Genomic DNA, 27,973 nt, shown 5'->3' with positions numbered 1-27,973 from the left:
CCCCTCAGTTCTGACTACCTTCCCTCTCTTTGTTACCATCCGACTACACTTCTCCAGTCCGAACGACATTCCAATGTCATTGCTGTATAGCCTGGTAGTGTGGATCAGTGAATCGATGTCTCGTTCACTCTTGGCATACAGCTTGATGTCATCCATGTACAGGAGGTGGCTGACAACTGCTCCGTTCCGTAGTCGGATACCGACTACGGATATATATATATATATATATATATATATATATATATATATATATATATATATATAAGAATCTTGTCTCATGTTTTCACAGATTCTCATTCTGTTTCTGGGCACCATCACCGCTCAGATCACAGGTCAGGTGATGTGTTTAAGTTTGTACCTAAACAAGGTTTTACAGTATTAATAAATGCCACACTATATGCATCTATTTTGAAGACATTTAATTCAGTTAACTTTATATAGCGCCAAATCACAAGAACAATCAAACAGGTATATATCCTATAATAGTAAAGCAAAATATAAAAGGTAACAACAGTGATTTTAGTGATGGACAGAAAAACACAACTTTATCGGTCACCTCCACAGATCCCGAACATTACAGTGTGGATCAGCCCAAGTTTAGAAAATAGATCTTTGGAATTGAACAGACTGTTTTTCCTTAAAGCGCAAAATATAAACAAATGAAGATTTTTGGATGTGTGTGTGTGGATTTTTTTTTCAATAAAGAAAATGTTTGTTTTTTTCCCTTAAAATATCTTACGGCTTTTTGTCTTTGTTACGGCAGGATATCCGGTTGTACCGGAAAACCGGCTTGTCACCATTCAAGAGAGATGGCTGCTTTCTTTATTACAATATATTAGCAACAAAGCTACAGCAAGTGATGTTTTCAAAGGGTAGAACTGTGCTTTTGAGACCAGTAGTGGCACAGTTTAGTGGTGTAAAGTAATATAAACGTAAATGTTGCGTCGCAATTTCTGCGAGTTTTGCTGTGAGCCACCTGTATGCCGGCTAGCGAGTAGCTGCAAAGCCGAGACGTCGCTCAGCTTGTCTTCCAGCCCTGCTGCGGTCTGTTAATGGTACACCGGATCTCGAAACAGATCCGAACCGCGTGTTTTGTTTTAGCCGAAGTTAGTAAATCAGGTAACCCCGGGCCTAAATGCCAGAACAAGGCCCCAGGATGAATGGGTTTTCTATCGGCGAGCTGTGCTGGCTGTTCTGCTGTCCACCCTGTCCGAGTCGCATCGCGGCCAAACTAGCTTTCCTTCCACCGGAGCCCACGTATTCCATGCACACCGACGCTAACGGGGTGACTAGCTTACATTTAACCGAACGGGCAGACTGGCAATACTCCCAGCGAGAGCTCGATGCAGTGGAAGTGTTCACCACTAGAAGCAGCCGGGGTAACCGGGTAGCATGCATGTTTGTGCGTTGCGCTCCGAACAGTCGCTACACGCTGCTGTTTTCCCACGGTAACGCTGTGGACCTGGGGCAGATGTGCAGTTTTTACATCGGCCTGGGCTCCAGGATAAACTGCAACGTGTTCTCCTACGACTATTCAGGCTACGGAGTCAGCACCGGCAAGCCTTCAGAGAAGAACCTGTATGCGGACATCGAGGCGGCCTGGCAGATGCTGAGGAACAAGTGAGTATAACACATGGGTGTTGTGGATCAGACAATGCCTACAAGTGTGTGCTGAGATAACGCCCACTACACAAATGCTTTGGGCTCAAATTGTGGTCATAAATATTTTGTACTTGTAAATCAGACTGCATAGCTGTGAACTGAGTTTTGTAACCTTGTAAACCAAAATGTCTGAAAATTTTATGTGCATGTTATCCACAGATCCACAGATGAGAATTTTTTGTGTGTGTTAAGAAAAAGATTTGTTTGTAAAAATATTTACACAAGTTACTTTTTTTTGCTGTGTGTAACTTTCAACTTGCAGTATAAATTTTGACCCGATTTTTCTTCCTTTCAGCTGACTGGTCAGTGTCATGTCAATCACAAATTTAGCTATCCAATCAGAGAACAAATGGGTTTGGCGGTGGGAGGGACTCTTTACTGAGGTTCAGGTCCTGGAAGGGCAAAGGTGCCAGCGTTTTCCTTCATCACCACAAAGGAAAACATTCTGTGCGTGTCTGAGTTCGGTGAACTTTTTGTCACAGGTGTACGTGCAGGGACCTCCACAGTCTTTTCAACGGCTCTGTGGACCTCGGGGAGGAAAGCACTTTTGTGGAAATGACACACTCTTCGCTAGTCGGGATAGTTACAAAGCTTTCTTAGTTATGATCGAGTGATTCATGTTTTTACTTAAAAACGTGAACATAATACAACACACACTGTCATAGAGGATATAAAATCAGAGATACGTTTTGAAACGACGAGGGGCAGGTGCATCTAGTACACGTAGAGCAGCCACAAGAAAACAACATAAAAGCTAGCGCAGCAGCCAGCACAACACACATTGTGGATTCTTTGCTCTTAGTTAGCTGTGAGCGCAGCGAATGCCACGTCTGATGTGAAAGGGCCTTTATCCTGTGCAGTGTGACTGACAGCAATGGTCCCGGGTCAGCCCTGACTTTATGTGAAAGTAATAATGGTAATTCTGACTGTCAGAGATTTACAGTTAACAAACGGTCAGGTGAATAAACAACACTGAGACACTTGATACTGATAACGTGCGGCACGGGTGAAACTCAGACAGAGAGTCACACCGTACTGCAGTATTTGTTTATTTTTATAGGTTACATCGTCAATATGCAAATATAATCACATTTCCTGTTACGCAGGTCCTGATGCTGTCTGTGTGTAAGCTGTGTGTGTGTGTCACAAAGTGTATGTGCTACAAGTCAATTTCTAAGAATAACATAATGCAAGTCAACTTCTGCGGATGTGTATTTCTGTACAGATCTCTTGCGGTAAATGTCACAGGGTCAGCTTCCTGTTTCAACAGAAAACTGTGTCTGGTGAAATATGTGAACATAAGTATAACATAACATTTGAAGCATAATCAAATAAAACATTAAAAACTCCCTGACACTGACCATTGGTTTACCACAACTTTATCCTTTCAACAGCTACTGAAAGTTAAGGGACCTAGCTTATATGAGCCTTGTGGGATGTTTATATAGAGATCCTCCAGCTTCAAACTGTATTACCCTTCCAGGACCTGAAGCTCAGTAAAGCCCCCTCTGACAGCCCAACCCATCTGTTCTCCAGTTAAATTTGTGAAAAGAAGAAAATTCAGGTCAAAATTCATACTTGCAATTTGAAGCTCACACACAGCCAGGGAACTTGAGCGCAGCTTTACACGTAGTTTTTTGCTTTGCATCTGTAACCGGACCTGAACAAAAACAAATTTGTAACTTGTCTAAATATTTTTCACACACACACAAATTGTCATCTATAGATGCACAAACATAAAATTTTCAGATATTTTGGTTTACATGGGTACAAAACTAACAACTACACAGTCTGATTTACAAGTACAAAATATTTATGACAACAATTTGAGCTCATAAAATTCGGCTAAAGTGAAACAGAGAAGTTGCTGGAAGATTACATGGCACAAAATTAATCTTTGCCAGTGGCTGTTAAAAACTGCATTTCCTATGCTGTGTAGGTGCTAATAAAGCTTCCTGCCCCCAGTACATGCTCAGGGCTAAAGAAAGGTTTGGCAGGTGGAACCATTGGAAATGTGACTCACCTGTTTTCTGCTCATCTGCCTCTGGTTTCCTGCTTATCATGGTTTCTATAAATACAGTACAGTATGTTACCTGCACAGGTTTTCTTTCATGGATAATTTTAATTAGGGCTGATTATTGTCACTGATTTCTAGAATCGATTCGATTTCGATTCACAAGGTCCCGAATCGATTTGATCCACGATTCGATTCGATTTAAATCGGGTAAATTTTGCCTGATCACGTATCCGTACATTTCCATATTTTTATTTCTACAAAAAGAAAACTGACACTTGTGAGACTTTATCAAAGGTGTGAGCATCACAGCAGAGGCCTTTGTGTCGAAGTCACTGAAGATAAAACACAGAAAAACGTGAAGGTGATTTTCCTGGCCTGGAATTTTATAGCAGATGACCTTAAAAATATTCTGCAGTAGATCAAAAACGAAAGAAAACCATTAATCAACATATGAACATTACCTGATGCTGCTGACGTGAAGCAGAGCAAAGTTAGAGGTTTTATTTGAGACACAGCCTTTTGCAATTTTGCATAATTTTAAAAAGTTACAATTTGTTCAGTATTGAACAGCAGAAATGAGGCTTTCTTTTTGGAAGTAAGTAGAAGGGAAACAAACAGCGTCCGACAGCGCTGTAAACAGCAGTAGACTTGTGCGTAACAAGCAAGCGAATAATGCAGAAAACAGATTTTTAGACGGGAAACTGTTCTTGAAGAGAGAGAGAGAGAGCTGTGCATGAAGTGTGGTGGAAGCAAAACAGCAAAAGTCAGAGTGAGTTCATGACGATGTTTATGTGAAGCGAAGTTTGGATCTTCTTTTGCATCTGGTTCAGTCAATATTGTTTGGAGAGAGATAAAACCTGCAGCTTCAGAATCTAAGGCAAAAAGGACTTAAACACAAAGCGCCGACCCGCCGAAACATCAGAATCAGCGAGCTGTCGGCTTTCAGCCCCGAGCGTGTCCGTGCCGTCGGTGAGAAAACAAACATCTCACTGATTCTGATCCGTCGGCGGGTCGGCGCTTTGTGTTTACGTCTTTGAGCAGAATCCGTGTTCCTGCTCTCATTTACTGTTTTAGCTGTTTGGTGGTTGTTGAAATTTTGAGATTCTGGCGTTTCGGGAAAAATAAATTTATATTTAAAAATAGATTCAGGATTTTAAAGAATCGATATCAAGTTATCCAAGCCAGAATCGATTTTAATCGATAAATCGATAATCAAAACCCGCCCCTAATTTTAATGCCCAACATGATACATACAGAAGGGAAATCGCAAAGAGCCTCTGTGCCCTACTTTAGAAGCAGATGCATTTAAAAATCACTGACATTCAAAAGGATCCAAGCTGAATTTTATTGAAATCTTGTTCAGTGTGATGTGGACTTTGTTTACTGTGCCTTCATACATAACGTTTTGAATTATTCAGGATTCATGGACATGCGCGTTATCACAGAAATGTGGCCACCATGCTCATTTATTTGATGCTTCAAAAACAGTTTGTGTGTTTGGTAAAATTTCTTGAGTTCAATTTGAAATAAGCTGACACTTTGAAGCAACTTTGTTCATTCTTGCTCATTTTGTGTGTTAATAAATGTCAGGGGCGGTCATTTTTATGTAGAGCTCTTCATGCACCACCATCCCGACTTATTCGGTCCAGCTTTGCTTATCCAGCTCACTGCTGGTTAAGCAACTTGACGATCCACCACTCTCTGGAGGGTCAACATCCTTATTTTAAGCGATGCTGGTCGCTATGCTGTGTTGGAAGACGTTCGCCCAGTGATGCTGCTGCTTTCTCTTGGTCTGCAGACTCATGCAGACCGAGCTGGTAGCTCAAACGTTTTCCTCATAACTGACCAGAGACTTTGCCTCCAAGATGACTTTATGTTTTAGAGCAGTGGTTCCCAAACTTATTTTGCTGGGCCCCCCCTTTGTTTTACAAGAAAAATGTTCGCCCCCCCTTCTCGCGCATGCACGCGCACAAACACATCCTCCAACCACACGCGCCCATATTTTGCTCCATTGCTGTTTATTTCACACCTCAAATATTTAGTAAACAATTAAGCAAATAAAAGTAAACAGCAATAAATTACAGGTAATAAAATAAACTACTAACTCGTTTACGCTGCGTCCGCACCTACACGGGTGTCAAAGGTATGCGCCTTAATTCACGTCACGCTGTGGCCACGTTATTGTTTACATGAGATGAACTGCAGAATGATAGAGACGAAATACTGTTAATCTGACTGTCTGCAGGTTTTACACGCAGTTACTGTCCCTCTGTTTACAAAGGCAGAGGCGTCACGCTGTCATTATTTTACATGTAGTTGTTTTTTCCTGTGTAATAATGTTCAACATTGTTATCAATACATATTTCAAAAAATGCCTCTCTGTGCAAAATGGGTTCAAAAACATAAACAGCTGTGGGATCCTGTTTGTCTGTGATTTAAACAGCCCAGCGCTGCTCCTGATGCAGGGGAAACCAACCCTGCAGGGAGACCTACCTCAGCACCTGTGCAGGTGAAGCCAAAGGGCAGATTTGCTTCAGCAGATTTTCTAGTCTTTGTCTTAGAATGAAGTTGGTTTGGAAACATATTCAGCGCCGCTTCATCTCCTGCTTTGCGTTTCTGTGGGCGCCCCGTGCTAGCAGTGTCCAAGCGTTCTGTTTTTTCCCCCCTTTTCATTCCGCGCCCTCCCTCCAATGCCTCTGTGGCCCCCCCCCCCCCCCCCCCCCCCCAGGGGGCGGGCCCCCCACTTCGGGAAGGTCTTCTCACGTGGAATGTATTTGGTCCTAAATCATGGATTAATGTCCAACAGGTCAGTGTGGATGGTCTGCATGTTTATTGTTGAGATCATCTACAACATCCTACTACTGCATACTAAAATATAGTGTTAATGAAGAAGGCTGTCAAGGCTTCATGGCCTGAGCTGCAGCACACAGTTTCACACACTATGTGTAACACTTTATGGTGCTGCTGTAAATGGTGGAAGCAAGTAGTAGCACTTGAACCTTTTGTTTGGACTCGTTTTCATACTTTGAGTCTAAACCATCTCCAATGAACAGATTGTTTTTCTTTCTTTTTTTAAACTCTCCAGCTCCTCGTCGATAGCTTATATAGCTTATGCCTCATATGTCCGTCTTCATGCTGTCTCTGCCTGCAGGACTAGACTCATAATTGAGTTCTTTACTTTTTAACAGTAACTGATAAAAGATATTAGATAACTTAATGGTGGTAGGATGGTGTTGCTGATTAATGTTGGTCAAAGTTAAAGGCAGGGGCTTACCTATCAAGACAATTTTTACCTAATTTTCCCATTGATGCATTAAATTATTATTGCCATTGTGCTTTGACTCAAAAAGTAATGAGATCTACAAAGCCATAGTTTCATCTCAGACCTCTTGCAACAGAAATGTGTCCAGGTGTGCACGTGCAGGTTCATGGCTGGACTTCTTTCCATTTGGGTGTGTGTGTGTGTGTGTGTGTGTGCTGCATTTATAATACTTGTGTGTACATATGAGACTTTCTCGCCTTGTGAACGCCGTGTACCATGCTGGTTATGTTTGCAGGTACGTGTGAAATTATGCAGTGTAAAACAGACAGAAAGGTATTTGTCATTTTATGTAGTTAATTTAATGAGTTACTGCGTTGACATAAACAATTAATGTATAATCTGCAATTCAAAGCATGTGCTTCAGCACTTGAGCTTGGAGCTGGGTCGTGTTTTTCACATTCTTGAGGTATGTCGAGCTCATGTACAGCAAGAGGAAATATACATTTTACATTAACCTAAAGTAGTTATAACTTTCCAGTGTTATTATGAGAATTCAGTGGATTAAGTATTTAATTATGGGAAAACTGCCAATCATGATTTTCCAACACTTGAAATCAAACAGTGATTTGTCGTATTTCTGATGATGAAACAAGCGAATCATAAACCACTTACATTAATTAATTATCACAAAAATTAGGCAGCTAATCCATTTATCAACATCCAATTCCAGACTAATGTTTTTGCGTTTGTGTCTCTTCATATTTAATGCTTACACTTGTTTCATATACTTAATCAGCACATAAGTGAAAATTGCTGCATGTCAAGAAACAGCAGACTTCATCAAACATCAGTGCTTTCATGACCTGCAGTGCAACATGGACATCAAAGAAAACAGTTACTGCGTTTATTGTAAACTACTAAATAACATTAGGATTAAAACTACTACAAACTAAAAGAAACATTTTTATTAATCAGTGAAATGATTTGCTCTTCTCTTATTTTCGCTCAGCCTGAAGCTGGTTTTATAGTCGAGCGGAGAGAGTGTGTCCGCTGTCTGCTGCAGGGACTACCCGTCTGCCTCAGATGGAGACAGTATACAAGAGTAAGAGTGTATGTGTTGCAGCCACTCCTGCTCGTGCTGTTGGTGGCAACAGAGCATGACATTACAACATACAAAGAGCTGAAGTGAAATTGAGTGTGAAAAGTGTCATTGGACACTTCACAGTTCTCCGGTTCATGGTAAACTGCGCTATCCCTCCTGACTCTATTCCACCTGTCAACCAATCAGCATTCAGCAGCTGCATATGCCGTGCGCGTCCCATTTGCAGTCAGGATCTCATCTCACATGGGTGGAAACCCTTCTCCTCTCTGTCTGACCGAAAAGTGTATGCAGATGGACACGTTTGCAGGGCTATAAATCCTACGTAAGAGTCCTTACTGGTGTGTAGTGTAACAAAGAACAACATAGAATTGGAATGAGCAGATTGGCCCAGTAGATTGGCCTGCTGTCATAATACAGTGGGGCAAAAAAGTATTTAGTCAGCCACCGATTGTGCAAGTCCCCCCACCTAAAATGATGACAGAGGTCAGTAATTTGCACCAGAGGTACACTTCAACTGTGAGAGACAGAATGTGAAAAAAAAAAATCCATGAATCCACATGGTAGGATTTGTAAAGAATTTATTCGTAAATCAGGGTGGAAAATAAGTATTTGGTCACCTCAAACAAGGAAAATCTCTGCTACCTGAAGACTCATGTGAGAGAAAATCCGCTCACACAGATATTAGAGCCAAATACTGTCAATAAGGCCTCTGCAATGTTCTGAAGACAGTTAACCTTGTCAGGTAGTGACGTCCAGCAGGTGACAATGCAGCTCCATGAACACGCACAGCTGTGGATTCCAGCTGCTTCGATGTTGCATTAACTGGCATTAACTCAGCCAGTTAATGCGAGACAAATGCAGCTGCTCATTAAAGATTTCTGGTTTGTTCAGAAAAGAAAACATTGGTCCAAACACCTGAAAGTCCCAAAGACGCCTTGTGTCTCGAGTCTACGGATGTATCTGTGTATCTCCGTGGTGCTGATGCTGTGCTGACAGCTGCTGAAGCTTTTGAAGTGTCAGAATGTGGAAAGCTAACAACGTTCCTCTCACCGGTAGGCGAAGTTATTTTTAGCCAATTACAAGTTGAATCTGGTAGTTGGGGTTGTTAGCTAAGATACCGTCATTAAGAAGAGGCACAACTAATGTGTCTATGCGAGCTGATTTGCGATGTGCACTGGTGGTGCGCCATTTATTTTTTTTAATGCACCTTCTCAGATTAATTCACTGTGTGTCGTGCTCAGAGCTGGACTGGGACAGAAAATCGAGCATTTAGACTAGAGACCGGCCCCCCAGGTATTAAAGCCATAAAGCCTTTGAATGGAAACAGATGCTGCTGTGACAGTGATGTACAGTCTTGTTGGTATATGTATGATTTCTATACATTTTACATCAGATAAAAACTTTGGTTGTAAGATTCAGATTCAGCGAGACATTTTAAATGAGAATAAGAAAGTATTTCTTTGTGCCCCCTTTCCCTGTTAATGCCCTACCTGGCCCCCTGGCAACACTTTGCTAGACCCGCCCCTGCACAGTTACCAGCTGTCAGCTGCTTAGAAAAGGATCCTGGTGTTATTTGTGTCTCAGAAACAGTTCATAACTTCAACTCATTCATGTCACCTAAAAGGTAAACCTGTTTCTCCATCACCTGTTCAGCTCTGATGATTCAGTAAGGACGTCTCCTGGTTTCATCTTCATGTTTCCCTCTCACCACATATCCAAACCAACATCATGACCAGCAGCTTTACAGCTGTGGCTCCAGCAAACATCAGCTGATACTAGAAATTAATATTAAATATATTCTAACAACAGCTGATCAAGCTTAAACGTGCTGCTGTTGTTTAGCGCGACATCCGCTGGTTTCCTCTTTCTGGCGCAAAGTGGGCGATAAATAAACAAGAGAGACGATCAGCTGATCATTGATCAGTTTCATGATTGAAGTAGAAACATGAGAGAGGGAGGGGGGAGAATGAGAGAAGAAGAGGCAGCTGTGCAGCGTAATGACAGAATAACTCCAGCTTTGTGTCTTTTTCCATTCTAGCTGAAGTTCGGGACAAACTGTGTTCTTTTTCAGCTCAACACCAAACGCGTAATAATTTCTCTGAATACGGGACGGTTGGCAACTCTAATAACTAACCTTATGAATAAAATAAATTTTACTATTAGTAAATTCATAGCAACAGCTGTATAGAAACTCCGTCCTGCTAGCTAGTAGCAGTACGAGTTATTGTAACTGACTGTAAAAAGTCAGCACAACAAAAATAAACTCCACCTAAACTTGGTTTATATCTGACCCAGATGGACTGCAGGTCATAACTTCTTACCTGAAGTTCAGTTCACCTGACACTCGGACCAGCGGCCGCCTCGGGTCTCTCCTCCTCCTGCCTCCGATCTCCCTCATCCACCTGCTGGCCTCCACCACTTGTTAATTTTACTGAATCTGAGGAAGCTCCGCGATGCCACCACCAAACATCTAGTTATTTTTACACACCGGCCAGCATCTGGCCAGTCCAACGCCTTTCATTGTTTATACCGTTACAAAAAAACAAATAAAAAAAATCATTGGGCCACCGAGCAAATGCCCGGTATGCCCGATGGCCAGTCCAGCTATGGCCGTGCCATCAGTTAAGCCCACGTGCCCAGAGTTGCCGACCCCTGATTTAGAGTAAGGATCAGAAAATATTTTATTCAAATATCAGATCAGCTTAACAATGGAAAGTTAAATGTCTGTCTCCTTCATGTTGAATTACATCATAGGCTTGAGGGGGATCATTACGTAAATAAACAAATCAATAATGAACACGTCTGAGGTTAATATGCCATTTGACACATAGTATTAATGCCACTTAATGAAAACGGAGAGCATTGTAAAATTATGATATTATTTTATGCCATGTTATACCCCTAATTAAAGATTGTGAATTATTATGTAGTTTTAGTTTGCATTATTCTCCTGAATTAGAAGAAGCTGATAACTATTGCATTAGTTAAACTGATTTGCATTACATTAAATTGCTGACTTGTTGTGAATGAATGATATTGTTTTATGATGCATTATATTGCTGAGTTATAAGAAATACTGTTCGCAGAAGGTTATTGTCTAATTTGTCTGAGTAGAAGAGAACAGAGTGTGCTGGAGTTTTCTGCCCCATTTCAGCAGGAGCAGATAAACAGGGAGCCAAGGTCGTAGCTTAGGCGCTGTGTGAGAGAGAGCATGTGAATGTTTAGGCTTTTTATGATAAGGTGGAGGCACCAGAGGTTATAAAAGTTTGAGCAATGCTCCACCATTTTGAGATTTTGAGGCTGTCTGCATCAGTGTCCATCTCCCACGTGTGTGATCATTAAATCATCGTTTGACTCAACCCGGCCGGACCAGTGTTGTTATTGTGGTTTTTTCTCTTGTCTCCATCCCCAATATTTTGAACCTTAACAGCATCTAATCACATCTAGCATTTAAATGAAACATTTTATCATTCCCCAACGCTTCCAGGAGTAGCCTGCATGAGCATAAAACTGCATTAATCATCAGACTGCCTTAGGGGAACCTAAGCACCTGAGGAGCAGCTGTATGTTTATTCAATATCTTTTTAATCAGATGTTGAGGAAAATCATTAGGTGCATGGGCCTTAACACTGGAATTTAATTAAAGTGGTCTTTTACTTGGCCTCTAGGGACTTGGGTTGTTTTGTGCAGCAGTAAGATTTTGAAGATAACCATTTGCTTTAAAAAAAGATCAGTTGCCTTGGCACGCTAATAATTGCTAAATGGTGTTATTGTTCTTTTTCTTTGATGTTACATGTCCGCTCACTGGACTTTAAAAATTCAGTTCCTTGTGTTGAATAAACAGCAGCATGTCCCTGCAACTCTCGCTTTTCACTTATGTTGACTTGAAATAATTAAAGAAATAACAGAGTAGCTCTTAAAACTCAACGTAAATTACACACGAACAACATTAAGCTACTCACGCAGAGAAGAACGGCTGCTGCTGCATCATCATCCTCATCATTTCTGCTACACTGGCAGGGCTAGGGGCCAGGACTCTCCTCTTCGGGTTTTTGGGGGATGTTGCTAACTCCGGGTCGATAACAGGCACCACACCCGCAGTAGATGTGCTCGGTGTGAGGTCTCACAGCAAGCTATCAAATACGGCGCATTTCTCGGCTTTTAAAAAAAACGCTATGCGTCGCCAGGTGTTTCATCGGATTCGAGGTGTTACCTCCTTTGACAGTATCACAGTATCAGCTTAAAGCACTTGTTGCTGCTGAGTTTGCATCTTTTGCTGTGAAGTACAGCCAGACTTTTGACTGCTTCGCCTTGGGCATTTTTAATCTGTAGCTCTGCTCTAAAAGAACGTACGTACCTGGGCCCACCTACTACGCTTGCAAAGGTAAAATGGGGGGGCGACCGTGGCTCAGGGGGTTGGGAAGCGTATCTGTAACCGGAAGGTCGCCGGGCTCTCTGTCCTGGTCGTTGTGTCCTTGGGCAAGACACTTCACCCACCACCTACTGGTGTTGGCCAGAGGAGCCGATGGCGCGATATGGCAGCCTGGCCTCTGTCAGTCTGCCCCAGGGCAGCTGTGGCTACACCTGTAGCTGCCTCCACCAGTGTGTGAATGTGAGAGTGAATGAATAGTGGCATTGTAAAGCGCTTTGGGTGCCTTGAAAAGCGCTATATAAATCCATTATTATTATTATTATTATTGTTATTATTATTAAAATGATTGGCTCCTAAAGTGTGTGACATCTCAGGGGGAAAAAAAGCACCGAAATAAAGCACTGAAATGTGCGCTGCTTTTCGGTCTGGTTACTACCGTTTATGTCAGAACCTACCGGTACCCATCCCTACCCATAACTGATAATTTATTTGAGATTATTAATTTGTGGTGTTACCGACTTGCATGTCTCACCCATTCAGAGCCTTTCTATGTGTAGACATTTTACATGTGCTTCCTGGTGCTCCAGTTTTTCGCCTCATCAGAAAACATGCTGGAGTGAAGTTGACCATGAGCAGAGATGGTGCTGAAAGTTAAAAAGGGGCAGAATAACAACAACCCACATTCATCAAGAATCTAATATGAAATCACACCATACTATATCACTGTCATCAGGCAGGGACAATGCAAAGCAAACGTAGCCTATGCTTTACCTGATGGGTACACTGTTGCTGTTGAGGTGTTGCTGCTGCTCCTGATGGTGCTGGAGGGCAGGGCTGTGTTGATCTGACACTGTAGACATTAAAAAGTCCATAGGAGAGCTGGTAGCTGATTAAACAAGTGTTATGAGATAATAATAAAATGCAAAGATCGGTGACAGCGCCTGTGACTTACTCTCTTCCTCCTTCCATCTCCTCATCTAAACTATCACTCTCCATTTGCTGTCCCTCTGAGAACAAGGCACAGTCTGCTGTTGCATTAGTCTGTTATTGAATTACCCACACATACAAAAACTCTTGCACCTAATCCATAATAGAGAAATAATAGAAAAATGTTATAGAACCAAAACATTATTTATTATTGTTTTTCTACTTGAACACCTCTGCAATGCAACAACTGGTACACGTGTTATTGTTACCTGTGCTCTTTAATCCAGCTGGTGATGGATGCACTGCATCACACAGCTCCTTTTGTCACAGTTTCCTCCTCATGTCTGGACCATGTTATATCATGATTAATAATTAAAAAAAAAAAGTCTATACATATAAAACAAACACACACGCACACACATACAGTGACATTTTATACCTTCTCCAGAATACTGTATATCATAGGTGTCAAACCAAATTACTATTAGAGCTGGCCTACTGGTATTATACAGCTAATATATATATTGTTTAGTATTAAGCTTTGCTTGTTACATATTCAATTTTTCAGCAAAACGTGTTTGAGTCCATAAGAAAAGATTCATTCTTATATCTGGAGGAAGATTTTTTTTTCCCAATAAATATTAACGTTAGCCCGCGACTTTGTTCCAGTTTTGAATTTTGGCCCTCTGTGTATTTGAGTTTGACACCCCTGCTGTATATACTATGGCCACAAGTTTGCATCATGGTGCTGATCCAGAATCCCTTATTATATATTCCCAGTGCTTGAAATATAAATCCAATATATTCTATTTCTTAATTATTTAGTCCTCCAGAAAGGCAGGCCCTGTAACTTACTTTAAAACTAAATATGTTTCTTAAAACAGTGGTCAGAGCTACAGACCCATGACAGCCTTACCCAGTTAGCGAGCAGCTAATGACCAGCACCACTTGTGCATTTAATCAAAGGAAAGGTAATGCTTTGTTGTGCTGTTGCACACACAGGATGCTCTTTTGTTTCGTCAGTTGTCACAAAACTGTTTCTAATTGTACATAATAGGCTAATACTCCTGTGTGCTATAGAATACAGTGTATGCATTACACCCTACTGGTTTTTGTTTAGGGGTGGGTTTTTATAATCGATTCATCGATTAAAATCGATTCTGGCTTGGATAACGTAAAATCGATTCATTAAAATCCTAAATTGATTTTTTAATATAAATTTATTTTGTCCGAAATGCCAGAATCTCTGGTGACATCTCACAAAATTTCAAGAACCACCAAACAGTAAATGAGAGCAGGTACAGGGATTCTGCACATAGACTTAAACACACAGCGGATCAGAATCAGTTAGATGTCGCCTTTCTCACAGTCGGGGCTGAAAGCCGACAGCTCGCTGATTCTGATCTGTCGGCGGGTCCGCGCTTTGTGTTCACGCCATTTATGCGCTGATTCTAAAGTTGTTAGTTTGATCTCTCTCCAAACAATATTGACCGAACCAGCAGCAAAAGAAGATCCAAACGCTTCACATAAACATCGTCATGAATTCTTTTACTGTTTTGCTTCCATTGCGATGCGCAGCTCTCTCTCTCTCCCTCCCCCTCTCCCCCCCCCCCCCCCCCCCTCTCTCTCTCTCTCGAACATCTGCTGTGATGCTCACACCTTGGATAAAGTCTTGCGAGTGTCAGCTTCCTTTTTATAGATACAAAAATATGTAAATGTTCTGATCTGAATTATAATATTTCTGACTGTCAAAATTTCCCAGATTTAAATCGAATCGAATCGAATCGAATTAAATCGAATCGTGGATCGAATCGATTCGGGACCTTGTGAATCGGAATTGAATCGATTCTAGAAATCAGTGACGATACCCAGCCCTATTTTTGTTGCATCAGTCTGCATCTCTCCTTTTCCCTTACAGCCCTGCACCGCTCAGACTGCAAAGATGCGCGTGCTCTTTGCGAGCTCGTTCCCGGCTCGTAACCAGCCCGCTCTGCCGTCAAGGGGGAGCACTGGTTAATGGTAGTCACTGATAATGCGCCCCTCTGTTTCTCCAATTTCTTTGTTAATATCTTCAATATGATGCAGTTTCTTGTATTTTTCAGCTTAACTCTGTCAGTTTTTTCCATTTGTTCTCTTAAACTAACTGCAGAATTGAACTAGGTCTTTTTTAAATTCAGAATTCGTAATGCCACAGCTTCCACTGTGTCACTTTCTTTACAATTGCCATGTTGGTCCTTCACCGTCATGGAAGTGGAGGATGTAAAAGGCATTGTCCCTATAGTGATAAATGTTGCCTTAAAACATGTATTTTGTTGACAAAATGTGCAAGTTTCCTATGACGTACACACTCATGACTCAATCTTGGTCATTGTTGAACTGGACTCCACGGCAGCCGTCGAAGTTCCTGCACATAATTGCATCGATCACAGTGTTGAAGATACCACATCACCTTTGCTGAAGCTGGTTCTGCATTATATCTGCCAGATATTATGGCTCTTAAGCATTCTTTTCCACATTGTTCACGGCATACCATAAATCACCATGTTGTTGAGAGATCTTATTCTTAAACCACTGTTTTTCACAGTGTTGACTGACTCCCGATATTTATCCCTGAAAAACAGGTCATTTCAGTAAATTGCTCTGTTTTCAAGATGTTCCACTGGGTGTCTTAAAACATATCTGTAATTTTTGGCCATTTTAAAAAAAACAAACACATTTATGCCTTTTGTCTGCTGAGGGCTCATGAAAGTCATTTGATGATGTCCATCTGCTTGGTCTTCTTCTTTTTGTTCTTCATCGTTTAGTAGCCATGATATACAGTTGCATTCATTCTCAACGATGAGTCTCTTTTCCTTACAATGTTCTGTCTGGTGCTCCAAAGTCCAGGGAGTTGTGAGTCAGATGGCACCCAGCGGGGACTTTGCCCATCCATGTGTCAGGTCATAATCAGCTGTCAGGATGACCGCGCAGTTCAGTAGCTGCTTATCAGAGGAAGTACTTGTCTAGGCCAAAAGATTAGTCACACCCAAGCTGTTATCTGAAGAGCTGTTGCAATGACATCTCTTCATAGGGGACGTCCAACACAGCACCTCTACCCCCAATCCTTTGTAAAGCTGGATTTGGAAACAGAATGGTTTAAAAAAAAAAAAAAAAAACGACAACAACAACAAAAAAAACCTTTGTGTGTTTGCTGTGGTATAGTTTGTTTCCCAGCACTGTCAGGGAATGGGAGGGTTTGTTTTAAGCTTCCTTTCCAGATTGTGAGTGAAGGCAAGAGGACATGCCATCCAGAAACTCCTCTGCTTGACAGACTAACTGTTTTCTGTCAGGACTGCAGTACTTTAGAAGAGAAGCTGGGAAACGCTATGCCAGTTTCCAGGTCACATGTCTAATGGTTGATCCACTGTCATACTGTTACTGAAAGAATTTCTCAGTAATTAAATGTAGGGCTGCAACAATTCATCAATTAATTCAAATAATTCGATAATAAAAAAAATGCTCCACACAAATTCTTTGCTTCGATGCTTCCTTTAATACATGCTTGAGTGTTTCACCCACGACAAAAAACAGACCTGCAATACAAACGTATTTAGGAGCAACGTTCAGTTTATTATGAATCTCATAATAGTGTCATTATTTTAATACACCAGTAGGGTGATAACATAAAGATCACATTCATTGTCATCTAGATTTATACTAGATGATAAAAGCAGTGCAGCTCCAACAACACAAGAAATGAGTTTATGCTTGAGAAAAAGAATTGTTGGTACTAACAAAGCAGGAGATGAATATACAAAGTTACAATAGTGTTATGAAATGGAGTGGGAATCAAGAAATTCAAACAGAACAGGCCTGGCAGAGGCAGGAAGCAAAAGATTCCAAAGACACTGGGAACAAACTAGCAAGAATTGTCTTCCAAAACAGAAGTGAAGGACTTGGCCAAGTTGGGAATTCTAGTCTCAAAGAGGACAACCACTAGAACACTGAACACAAATGAAAAGCGAGGTCGTAGACCAAGAAAAACACCACTTTTGCAGGCGAGACACCATCAAGACGGAGGACAACGTGGACAAACATTATGAATACTGGAACTGCATCCTTTTATTTGATGAAACTAGAGCTCTTTGGACATTGAGACGCTTTTTTGGAGAAAGAAGGGAGTGGCGTGCATCCCAAAGAAACATTCTTCAAGTATATCTGGAACCAGGAATCCAATCAAAGTGGAAGGAATCGTGAATCTCTTTCAAAATCTGTGGGGTGAACTGAAGGTCCAGCTTGAGAGACTCACTCTTTCACAAAAACACTTTTTTCTATGTTTAAGGGCTTTCTATCCAATATTCACTCTAATATCATTAAACAAGGATATTTGGCATGGACACCCAGGGAGCACCCAGGGATCGAAAGGCCAACCTTATGATTAGTAGATGACTATTGGCACCTGGGTCTATCAGGTCTAATAATTTTGACTGTGGTAAAGTCTTTGTTTTTCTGTATTGTAAAATAAACTATTCAATTTAGAAAGCTGCTGAATGTTAAATGTACAAACATAGTCTAAACTCCAATGACAATAATATAAGAATCTAAATATTTTGCTGATTAGGATGAAAATATATATATTATATATTATATTGTGTTATATACTGTTCAAAAAAAGGGAACACAAAAAGAAGACATCGCCTGACTCAAAGTGATTCTCCGCCAAACAGTCCTCGTTCATTAAGTGCTCTACAAACTAACATTACAGCTGACAGCTGGATTTTCCTGTCTCACTTTAGCCAGCAACAAGAGAACCAGAGTAAAATATGGACAGAAAAACCTTCATCTTATTTATTTAATTTATTTTTAGCAAAAACCCATATTTGCAGCCAGGGTCAGCACGAATGTGACCCCTTCAGACTGCCTTTTAGTTTTAAACTTCTAATTTAAGCACTTGCTGCTTAAATGGCGTCACAGATGGTTTAAATGAGCCTGTAGTAGTTTATGTAGTGTTTCATGTGTGAAGCCTTGTGTATGCTGAGTAACATCACAGTATAAATGAATGTGGCTTTTCTGTGTGTCTTTGTAAAGGTATGGTGTAACTCCTGAGAATATCATCTTGTATGGTCAGAGCATCGGCACGGTGCCCACCATCGATCTGGCTGCTCGCTATGAATGTGCTGCCGTCATCCTGCACTCACCACTAATGTCGGGCTTGCGGGTGGCCTTCCCTGACACACGCAAGACTTACTGCTTCGATGCCTTCCCCAGGTATGTGTTAAAGACGCAATCAACACGCATGCATGTCACAACGTGGGCAACCAGCAGTGTTACAGTTTTATTGTAACACTGATGCGTTAAACCTCTCTGATGTAAAGGTAAAAATGTAACTTTCTGTCAGGCAACTGCTTCACGGCTAGTAGGAGGGAAAAGAGTAAAATTAATAGAGAGAAGAAGAAAAAAACTCTGAGCTCAAGTCCTTTCTGTTTCTGGAACCGAAAAGTCTCTTTGTCATATTTGTGTGAGCACTTTTTGATGTATGTGTGTATTAAAAAAACAAACCAAACGTTGAAACTTAAACATGATTTAAATGAACTTTTAGGCTCCACCTGAGTTTTTATTGCACCCATAATATAAGGAAATGGCTGATGCATTTATTTATTACCAGAAGTAAATTTCTATAAAACAGTTGCTCATATATTTGAAGGATCAAACGTCAGCATGAAGACAAAACATACAACACAACAATAAAAGGAAGCACAGATATTTGCTCTGGAGTCTTGCAGCACCAGATGTGGCTGCGAGGTCACATGTGGCTGCCTCTGAAGCAGAGGTTGGAACGTAAACAAAATTCAAGCTGGCATCTAAAAACTGGGTGTTGGTCTATGAGAAATGACATTTGTAAAAAGCAGCAGCAACAAGTGAAATATGTTTTTGGGGTTTATTTTGCCTGTCCTCTCTGGACTGTAGCAATCAGGATTGTCTGTCACAGCCCAACAGATCGTTACAGCTTTTATCATACTGGCCCACTTGATTGTCATAGTTTGTTCGATCTTTATTATTTATTTATTTATTTTTACTTTTAAGTAGTGCTGTCAATAGATTAAAAAAGACTAACTCACAATTTTCTGTAGTTAATTGCGATTAATCGCAATTGCTTGATCAATAGCCTGGCTGCAATTACACTTTTTCAACTTTATATTTAAGCTTGTAACTGACATTTATGCAACATAATGAAGCAGAATAAACACAAAAAATGTTAAATGCTTAAATTCAAAGAGAATTTGAATAGTTTCAGTCTTTTAACACAGCTTCTCTCCTGTGAAATACAACTTTAAAAAAAACCCTATATACTAATAGGTAAGTTTACACTCATATATAATATATATTAGTGCTGTCAAACAATGAAAATATTTAATCAGATTCATCACAGGGTTACTGTGGATTCATCTTGATTAATCACAATTAAATATCATTCATTTTTATTCTATATTTATCGTATTTCATTTTGCATGAGCAAACAGAAAAAAGGGAAAATATAGGCACTTAACATGTTTATTGAACATCTTAAACCTTCATGTAAACAAAAAACTGTGAACATTTATCCTCTCTCTGTGTCACTCTTGGAGAGGCACTTCAAGTCCTTGAGACGAGGAACCAAAGCTTGTAAAGCGCCTGTTCCCAACGACATTAACAGGTCTGCAGTTTGTTGCAATCCACTTGGCATCAATCAATATGTCCGAGGTCGACTTACCGAGCCCCCGATGCTCCGTGAGCAAGCTGGGTGACACGTTAGCCAAAGTGCTAGCAGCATCCCTGACTAACATAAGCTTCGCTTCAATGTGATATTTTAAGCTGGAAGTGCTTCTGTAAAAATAAAATTCCTTCTGCCGAGACAAACTGCCCGAAATGCGTTGACAGAAACATTTCAGGGATTTTGAGTCATTCTGCACTCCAGATGTGTTGGCGTTATATTTTTTGTATCGTGTTAATCGTAATGACGGCGTAATCTGCGTTAATTTTGACAGCACTACTTTTAAGTTATTAGATTCTAAACTGACAGGACTAGGGATAGAAAGGTGAAAGACGAGGAAAAGAGAAGTTGGGAAGAGGCTCAACAACAGGAGAGGAACAGAAAGACAGAGGAGAAGAGAGACGGAGAGAAAAGACACTAAAAATGCGTTTGATCACCTGCTGGGAAAAAACTAAAACAAGCACAAGGAAAACATCACAGTAGGGAAACCACAGCTACAACCAACATAAACACAAATAGCAGTAAATAATAAATATTGAATGTTACTGAGCAGCATGCAAGACCGACAACCCACGATATGTTTAGAAGCAGCAGCCAACCAAGACGTGTTTGTGAACACCAGTCTGTACTCAGGTGTGTGAAGAATCAAAACAGTGCACGCTGCAAAGCATTTCAAACGCATGTTACCACAAAGGCAACTGACATTATTTGAAGCAGTGCCATCCTTGCACAGCTGACTGTTTACCTGCACAGTGCAAGACTGTACACTCCCGCCTTATGTCAAAAGAGACAGTAATATCAGAAGAACAACAGGCTGCTTTACTGTAAAAACCATGCCAGCAACCACAGTCAAAAATGTCTGAATTACGTGGCTGATTAAAGTAATTGGCCCTCAATACTCTTTAGCCAGGAACTATAAGACAGCGCAAAGATTATAGACCAGGGATGTCAGGTTTAGGGCCCTGAATCATCCAGGCAAAGATGCTAATCTGGCCAAAGGTTAAGGAGGTCATAAATTTGGGACTTTTAACTGTTTTTTCACAAGTTTTACAGCTTTTCCTGCAGGTAAAGACCTCTCTCATGGCAATTCATACTACACTGTAGTAATTAAGTAATGAATAAACAGTTAAATGAGCAAGTACACAATAAAAATAAAAAATATAGCGTATAGCACTTTACAACTCCACAACTTTGATGGGTTTTTTTGCACTAATAATGTATTTTCACTTAAACAAGCAGCTGTTTTTTATCTGCATTAAAGTTATATAAAAATGTAACAGTGCAAATTCCTCGCTGACAGTTTAACCAAAAGGCATTTCCAGTGGAAACTGGCCGACATATCCTCAGCATAACCATGTATAATGTCCACAAAACTTAAAAAGAGGTTACACACACACAATACGGTAATATCATGTTGAGGTGCAGTACGTATCACTCCGCCAGGCTCCGCCTACGATAGCCGTAATGCTCCATTGCAGGTTCACAATGTACAATGCGGGTCGTACTGAAACATCTGACAGATTTTTGAGCGCCGTGTACATAAAATCGTTTCGAGGTCAGTAAACACAACCAGAGTTCATACATAAGGCACACAGGATTATAAGGGGCTCTGTCGAGTTTCAGAAAATTCAAAGGATGATTTTAAGTGTGCCGTATTTTCCAAACAACACTGTAATAACAACGGCCGCTAGCATGCTCTACCAAAAATAGTGCTTTGTTAAGATAAGATAAGATAAGATAAGATAACCTTTATTAGTCCCACACGTGGGAAATTTGTTTTGTCACAGCAGGAAGTGGACAGTGCAAAAGTTATGACGCAAAAATTAGAATACAATAAGAATAAATACAGTACACAGCTGTACAGAATAGAATAAAATAATATACTATATACAGTAGAATAAAATAGAATAAAAATATACAATAAGATAAAAATAGAATACGAATGCTATATACAACTGAGTAAAAATACAACGATGCCAGAAAAGATTATTGCACTTAGTGTTATTGCACATGTGTGGATGTGTGTGTTTGTTCAGTTAAAGTCTTTGTTGTGGAGTCTGACAGCAGTGGGGAGGAAAGACCTGCGAAATCTCTCCGTCCCACACCGTGGGTGCCGCAGTCTCCCACTGAAGGAGCTGCTCAGTGCTGTCACAGTCTGCTGCATGGGGTGGGAGACGTTGTCCAACAGGGATGACAGCTTAGCCGCCGTTCTCCTGTCACTCACCACCTCCACTGGGTCCAGAGGGCATCCTAGAACAGAGCTGGCCCTTCGGATCACCCTGTTCAGTCTCTTCCTGTCCCCAGCAGAGATGCTGCCGCCCCAGCAGACCACACCATAAAAGATAGCAGAAGCCACCACAGAGTCATAAAAGGTCTTCAGGAGTGGGCCCTCCACCCCAAACGACCTGAGTCTCCGCAGCAGGTACAGCCTGCTCTGCCCTTTCCTGTAGAGGGCGTCTGAGTTATGAGTCCAGTCCAGTCTGTTGTTCAGATGAACACCAAGGTACCTGTAGCTGTCCACAGCCTCAATGTCCATACCCTGGATGTTCAGTGGTTGCAGTGGAGAATGCTTGTGCCTGCGGAAGTCTACCACCAGCTCCTTGGTTTTACTGGCGTTGATCTGGAGGTAGTTCAGCTGGCACCAGTCCACAAAGTCTTGAGTCAGTCCTCTGTACTCCTTGTCGTCCCCATCAGTGATGAGGCCGACTATTGCAGAGTCATCAGAGAACTTCTGCAGGAAGCACTGGGTGGAATTGTGGGAGAAGTCTGCAGTGTAGATGGTGAAGAGGAACGGAGCCAGAACCGTTCCCTGTGGGGCCCCCGTACTGCAGACGACCCTGTCCAACACACAGCCCTGAGTCCTCACATACTGTGGTCGGTCGGTGAGGTAGTCCAAAATCCAGGTAGTGAGGTGATGGTCCACTCCAGAGTTCTCCAGCTTGTCCTTCAGAACCAAGGGAAGAATAGTGTTGAAGGCACTGGAGAAATCAAAGAACATGATTCTCACAGTGCTTCCAGCGGTCTCCAGGTGAGCGAGGGAACGATGTAGGAGGTGAATGACGGCATCATCCGCTCCAATGCCAGGCTGGTAGGCAAACTGAAGTGGGTCCAGTGATGAGCTTGTTAGGCGCCGAAGCTGAGCCAGGACCAACCGCTCCAGGGTCTTCATCAGGTGGGATGTCAGAGCCACCGGCCTGTAGCTGTTGAGGTCCTTGGGGCGTGAAGTCTTTGGCACTGGTACAACACAGGAGGTTTTCCAGAGCTGTGGGACTCTTCCCAACCTCAGGCTCAGGTTGAAGAGGTGCTCCATCACCCCACACAGTTGGTCCGCGCAGGACCTGACGACCCTCGAGCTGATGCCATCTGTTGTTGTTGTTGTGTATCTGACTGACGGACGAAAGCTAAACCAGTTCCACACCAGTGAAGCTGCAGCATTTTTACAAACCAGTTCTGGTTCATCCGTTTCATTCAACGATCCGCTTTCGCCCTTCTCGTTCTCCGTCGCTGCCGCCGCCATTCTTTTTCCGCCATGTGAAAACAAAGCCACTGCGCATGCGCGTTTTACCCATATTCTATCGCCATATTTCATTTTCTTATCGTTGCCCAACATTATACCGGTATTACCGTGAACGGTATGATATGGCCCAGCACTAAGCAACGATTTAAATTTGATACATTTATTTCTTCCAATTTAAGGCCATGAATTGTGTTGACAATGTAGAAAAATGACAGACTGTTGCAGCTGCACTTCTTTTTGTATTTTTGGACATTATAATATCTCCTGGATTAAAAGTGCAGTTAAACTTCCGTACACTGACAGGAAGAGGAGTTTCCCTGATCTGGCCCACTTAGGATTAAAGTTGGCTGTAGGTGGCCCACCATGTAAAATGAGTTCGAACCACAACTTTGTCATACTTTACAATAACATTAGATGTGTGGTACGAGCATAACTGCCCATTGATTAAAACATGTACTATAGAAATAAGTGCCTGTGTTTTTTGAGCATTGACAGGGGATTTCTTTAAATCACCCTGTAATTCTTCAGCTAAGACACCTGAGTTAGAAAACACAGAGAACTGCAGTCGTTTTTACACGCGTGGGCAGCAGCAAACACACCCTGCGAACTGCTGCCTGCGTACTTTTATTTTTATACGTGTATGTGTGTAAAAACAACAACGTCACTCAGAATCAACAGGTTCTTCCCCTTTTCTAAAACTATATGTTCTTGGAAAGAGCTGCGGTGTCTCTTCTCTACATCTAACTGTTCTCTAAAAACAGGAAGTGGTTTAGTAGCTGAATAAGTTCATCACAAAGTTATTAGGTGAAAAGTTATTAGTGCTGTCAGCGTTAATCTGAAATGACGTTAACGAGCTACCGCGGATCTCCCAGTGCGTGGGGCTGGACGGCGTCAACACGTGAACGAGCTAACTGCGCTAACACACTAGTTCCCACCCATGTAATTGAGCATTGCGTGGCACATCCAATATACTGTTTTACTTTAGTCCATGACGCGCTTACCTTCAGGGTCATACGTCACATGAAAACCAAAATAGTTCCAAACGCCAGATCTGAATGAGGGTGGGGGAGGTTCAATTTGCCATGTTGCAACGAGCTTAGCTCCTGTCTCGCTAGCTTGCCCTGCGCTCAGTGAATCTGCGTTCGACTACTCTGCCTAGGCTGCACTGTCGAGCGCAGATCCACTGAGCGCTCAACACAGACAGCATCGTCAGAAGGAAATTAAAAATGTTGTATTGTTCGATAAACATGCGTACCGAACCGAAAGCACTGTATCGAACGGTTCAATATCGATACGAGTATTGTTGCACCCCTACGACACAGCTATGGTTAGCATAATATAAACACATTAGCACAGTGAAGCTGGAGGATGAACACTAACTTTTTTCCACTCGATAAAAGTTAACGTGAGGGTTCCTGATGGTTAGAGACAAATGCAATCGCATGGCAGGATGCTGTACACAGACCAAACTTCAGCCAGGAGAACAACTGAGATAATCCATCCACAATACAAGGTTAGTCATTCATATACTGCTGCTGGGGCTGGGCTGTAGTTACATCCTAAGGTTTTAAAAACTGATTTTTAAAATGAACAGTTGTAATAAAAACCGAGATGGGCTGACAGTGCTCACTGACTGTTTTTAGGGGCTTGTTTAGATCAAACAGAACAAGATAAAAAACATTAAAACATGTTAAAAACACAGAGTAGTTTTTAACCCGGAAGCAGGGTTCATACGTCATCACTTAAAGACCGGATATCCCACCTGCTGTGAATGTTTTAATACAGTACAGTTGTTATTATAATCACTCATCCTGTTTATGTTAGGATAAATAACATTCAGGCCTATACTACTGTACTTTAATGTCAGTCAGGTGGTACTCAATGTGAAAAGTCTGAGAACTGCTGCCCTATGGCATTACCATCGGCACAAAAGTAAGAACTGCTGCTTTACAGTCTTCCTTCTCAGAGCCAACAATGTTTTTAGGCACACATCAGTCGTCATTTGTTATCATTGTTAAAATGTCTCAAAATGTTAATATAAAAGCCCTAAAAAACCATTTTGAAACGGTTTGCAGCCGAGTGTGAAGCAGTGGGAATGAGAATCAGCACCTCCGAATCTGAGGCCATGGTCCTCAGCCAGAAAAAGGTGGAGTGCCCACTGTGGCTCAGGGACCAGTTCCTGTCCCGAGTGGAGGAGTTTAAGTATCTCAGGGTCTTGTTCGCAAGTGACGGGAGAAGGGAGCGGGAGATCGACAGACGGATCGGTGCTGTACTGGCCTGTTGTGGTGAAGAGAGCTGAGTGTAAAAGCCAGGTTCTCAATTTACCAGTTGATCTACGTCCCTCACCTATGGTCACGAGCTGTGGGCAGTGACTGAAAGAACGAGATCGCGGATCCTGGGCGCCTCCTGGGTGAGGTGTTCCGGGCATGTGGGCTGGGAGGAGGCCCTGGGGCAGACCCAGGACACGCTGGAGAGATTATATCTCTCTGCTGGCCTGGGAACGCCTTGGTGTTCCCCCATACAAGCTGGAGGAAATGGCTAGGGAGAGGGAGGTTCTCTGCCCCACGACCCAGCCCTGGATAAGCGGAAGAAGATGGATGGATGTTAATCTAAAATTTAAAGAGTGAAATTTAGCAATAGTATTTTTTTTTCTTTGAGCGAGATAGGGAGAGATAAATGCATCACTGCAAAACACAGCAAAGAAGTGAGTTATTTTGAGATCAAATTCTCTTCTCTTCTATGTTTTTGTGTTTTAACTGAGAAAATGTTTCACCACAGTTGTTCACTTCTGACCAAAATGTGAAACAGCTAGGGATAGGCGTTATTATTGGTTCCTTTCAAAAATATCGAACAGCCTCACAAGATTCACAATTTAGAAACACAGGGGATGTTTATCTGACCAAATTATAAAAAGCCAGACAATATGTAAATGTTACAGTCTGGTGTGTCTGTAGGTTTATCGTGTGCAGTGCTGAGCAACATTAAGTTTAACTTTCAAGGAAGTGTTACATAACTGGATATGTTTGAGTCTGTTCTACGTGTGTAATCTCAGGCATTTCTCAGATCCTTAAAGAGTAGAGAGTGTGGTGATGACTCTGTAATATTTAAATGTCATCAAGTTGCCAAAAGTATTTTATAACAGCAGTTTGTCTCCCCATTTTGTTTTGCTTATCAAACGTCATGTGATGCTAGCAACAGGCTAAACAGACGCATGCTTTTCCAGTTGCCTCTTTAAAAATGTTTCTGCAAATATAAATTCTACATTTTGAAAACCTAAACACAAGTGTTGCAAACAACAAAGTTAAATGCAGCTATTTACCTAAAAATGCACCCAAGAATTTTTTTATATAACCATTTAAAACTATTTACAGAACAATCAGCTGTTCTACATCAAATAAGATGCCACACAAAATGATTTGTGCCACTCCAAAAAATTATTTCTGTCTACTATGAAATAGTGGACCTCATCACAAGCGTGGTACCTGCAGGCCTGACAGCAGGAGGTGTATCACTCCTGTTTTCCACCTGCAGACACCGTTTACACTGTAATCTGACTTTGGTGGCTTTTTGGCAGCAACTGTGATATTCATCAGTCACCTCATTGTTCTGACACACAACACAAAACTTTCCACTAAACTACACAGTAACTACACACTGCAAACATACTAAACGTCACAAATCTCTCACGTCTCAAAACTCGCTCCCCCTCTCTTCCTCTTCTGCTCACTCACCGCCATCACTCCTAAAACTTCCCCCTCTTCCTAAACCACCAAATGCCATGTTCCCAGTAATTTTAAGATTGGTCGACCTGGTGCACCCAGGTCAGGAAAGGGTTTTTTTGGTTTTGATTTTGGTCGCTAGCGGAGAGTGCTTTCCTTCAAAGACGCTGTTTTTATAATTTCTTCCCACAGTAAACATCACTATGTAATCAGGAAAAAAACATTGAGTATTCTTTTTATCACGTGGCCTATCAACACAATTTAAAGACTGGTATAAGGTTTGAAGTCGCCACTTTCAACACAGCAATTGAGGATCAGGGTCCTTGGGCTGATATAGCATCTTGTTAATATGTCATCTTAAATTGGTCATGTGACTGGTTTACCATGACTATATTCTTCCTCAGCCAATCAGCAGCACGGGTGTGTAAGTAAGTTCTTCTTTATTTTAAGGAAACAAAGCCTTGGGATGCAGGCACCTTTTATGATATGTTTATAAAAGGCTTTACTGTTTAAAATAGACGGAGGCAGGCTTTACTTCAGCTTTTATACACAACAGTGTAATATAGAGTAAACTGTTTTAAAGACCTGGGCTTGTTTTTGTGAATGAGAGAATCTTCGCTATGTTATGTTATGTGCTTGACATTCATACTTTTCTTATTTCTCTA

General features: G+C 41.5%; 1 protein-coding gene across 1 annotated transcript in view; it reads left to right on the top strand.

Annotated features, from left to right (window-relative positions):
- The first annotated feature begins 818 nt into the window (after positions 1-818).
- abhd17c (abhydrolase domain containing 17C, depalmitoylase) overlaps positions 819-27,973 on the top strand; it is a 30,857-nt gene continuing 3,702 nt past the window's right edge. Inside the window, exons 1-2 of the mRNA XM_085358864.1 lie at positions 819-1,620; positions 18,410-18,589. Coding sequence (XP_085214990.1) covers positions 1,136-1,620; positions 18,410-18,589 — 665 coding nt within the window. The 5' untranslated portion in view covers positions 819-1,135. The remainder of the gene's footprint in view (positions 1,621-18,409; positions 18,590-27,973) is intronic.

The sequence above is a fragment of the Diplotaxodon limnothrissa genome, linkage group LG1 (assembly GCF_057381915.1).
Source record: "Diplotaxodon limnothrissa isolate DT_005_m linkage group LG1, D_limnothrissa_male_GT1.1, whole genome shotgun sequence".
In the NCBI taxonomy this organism is placed as follows: domain Eukaryota; kingdom Metazoa; phylum Chordata; class Actinopteri; order Cichliformes; family Cichlidae; genus Diplotaxodon; species Diplotaxodon limnothrissa.
Note: the sequence above shows the minus strand (reverse complement) of the source record. Positions and strands in the feature narration are given on the sequence as shown.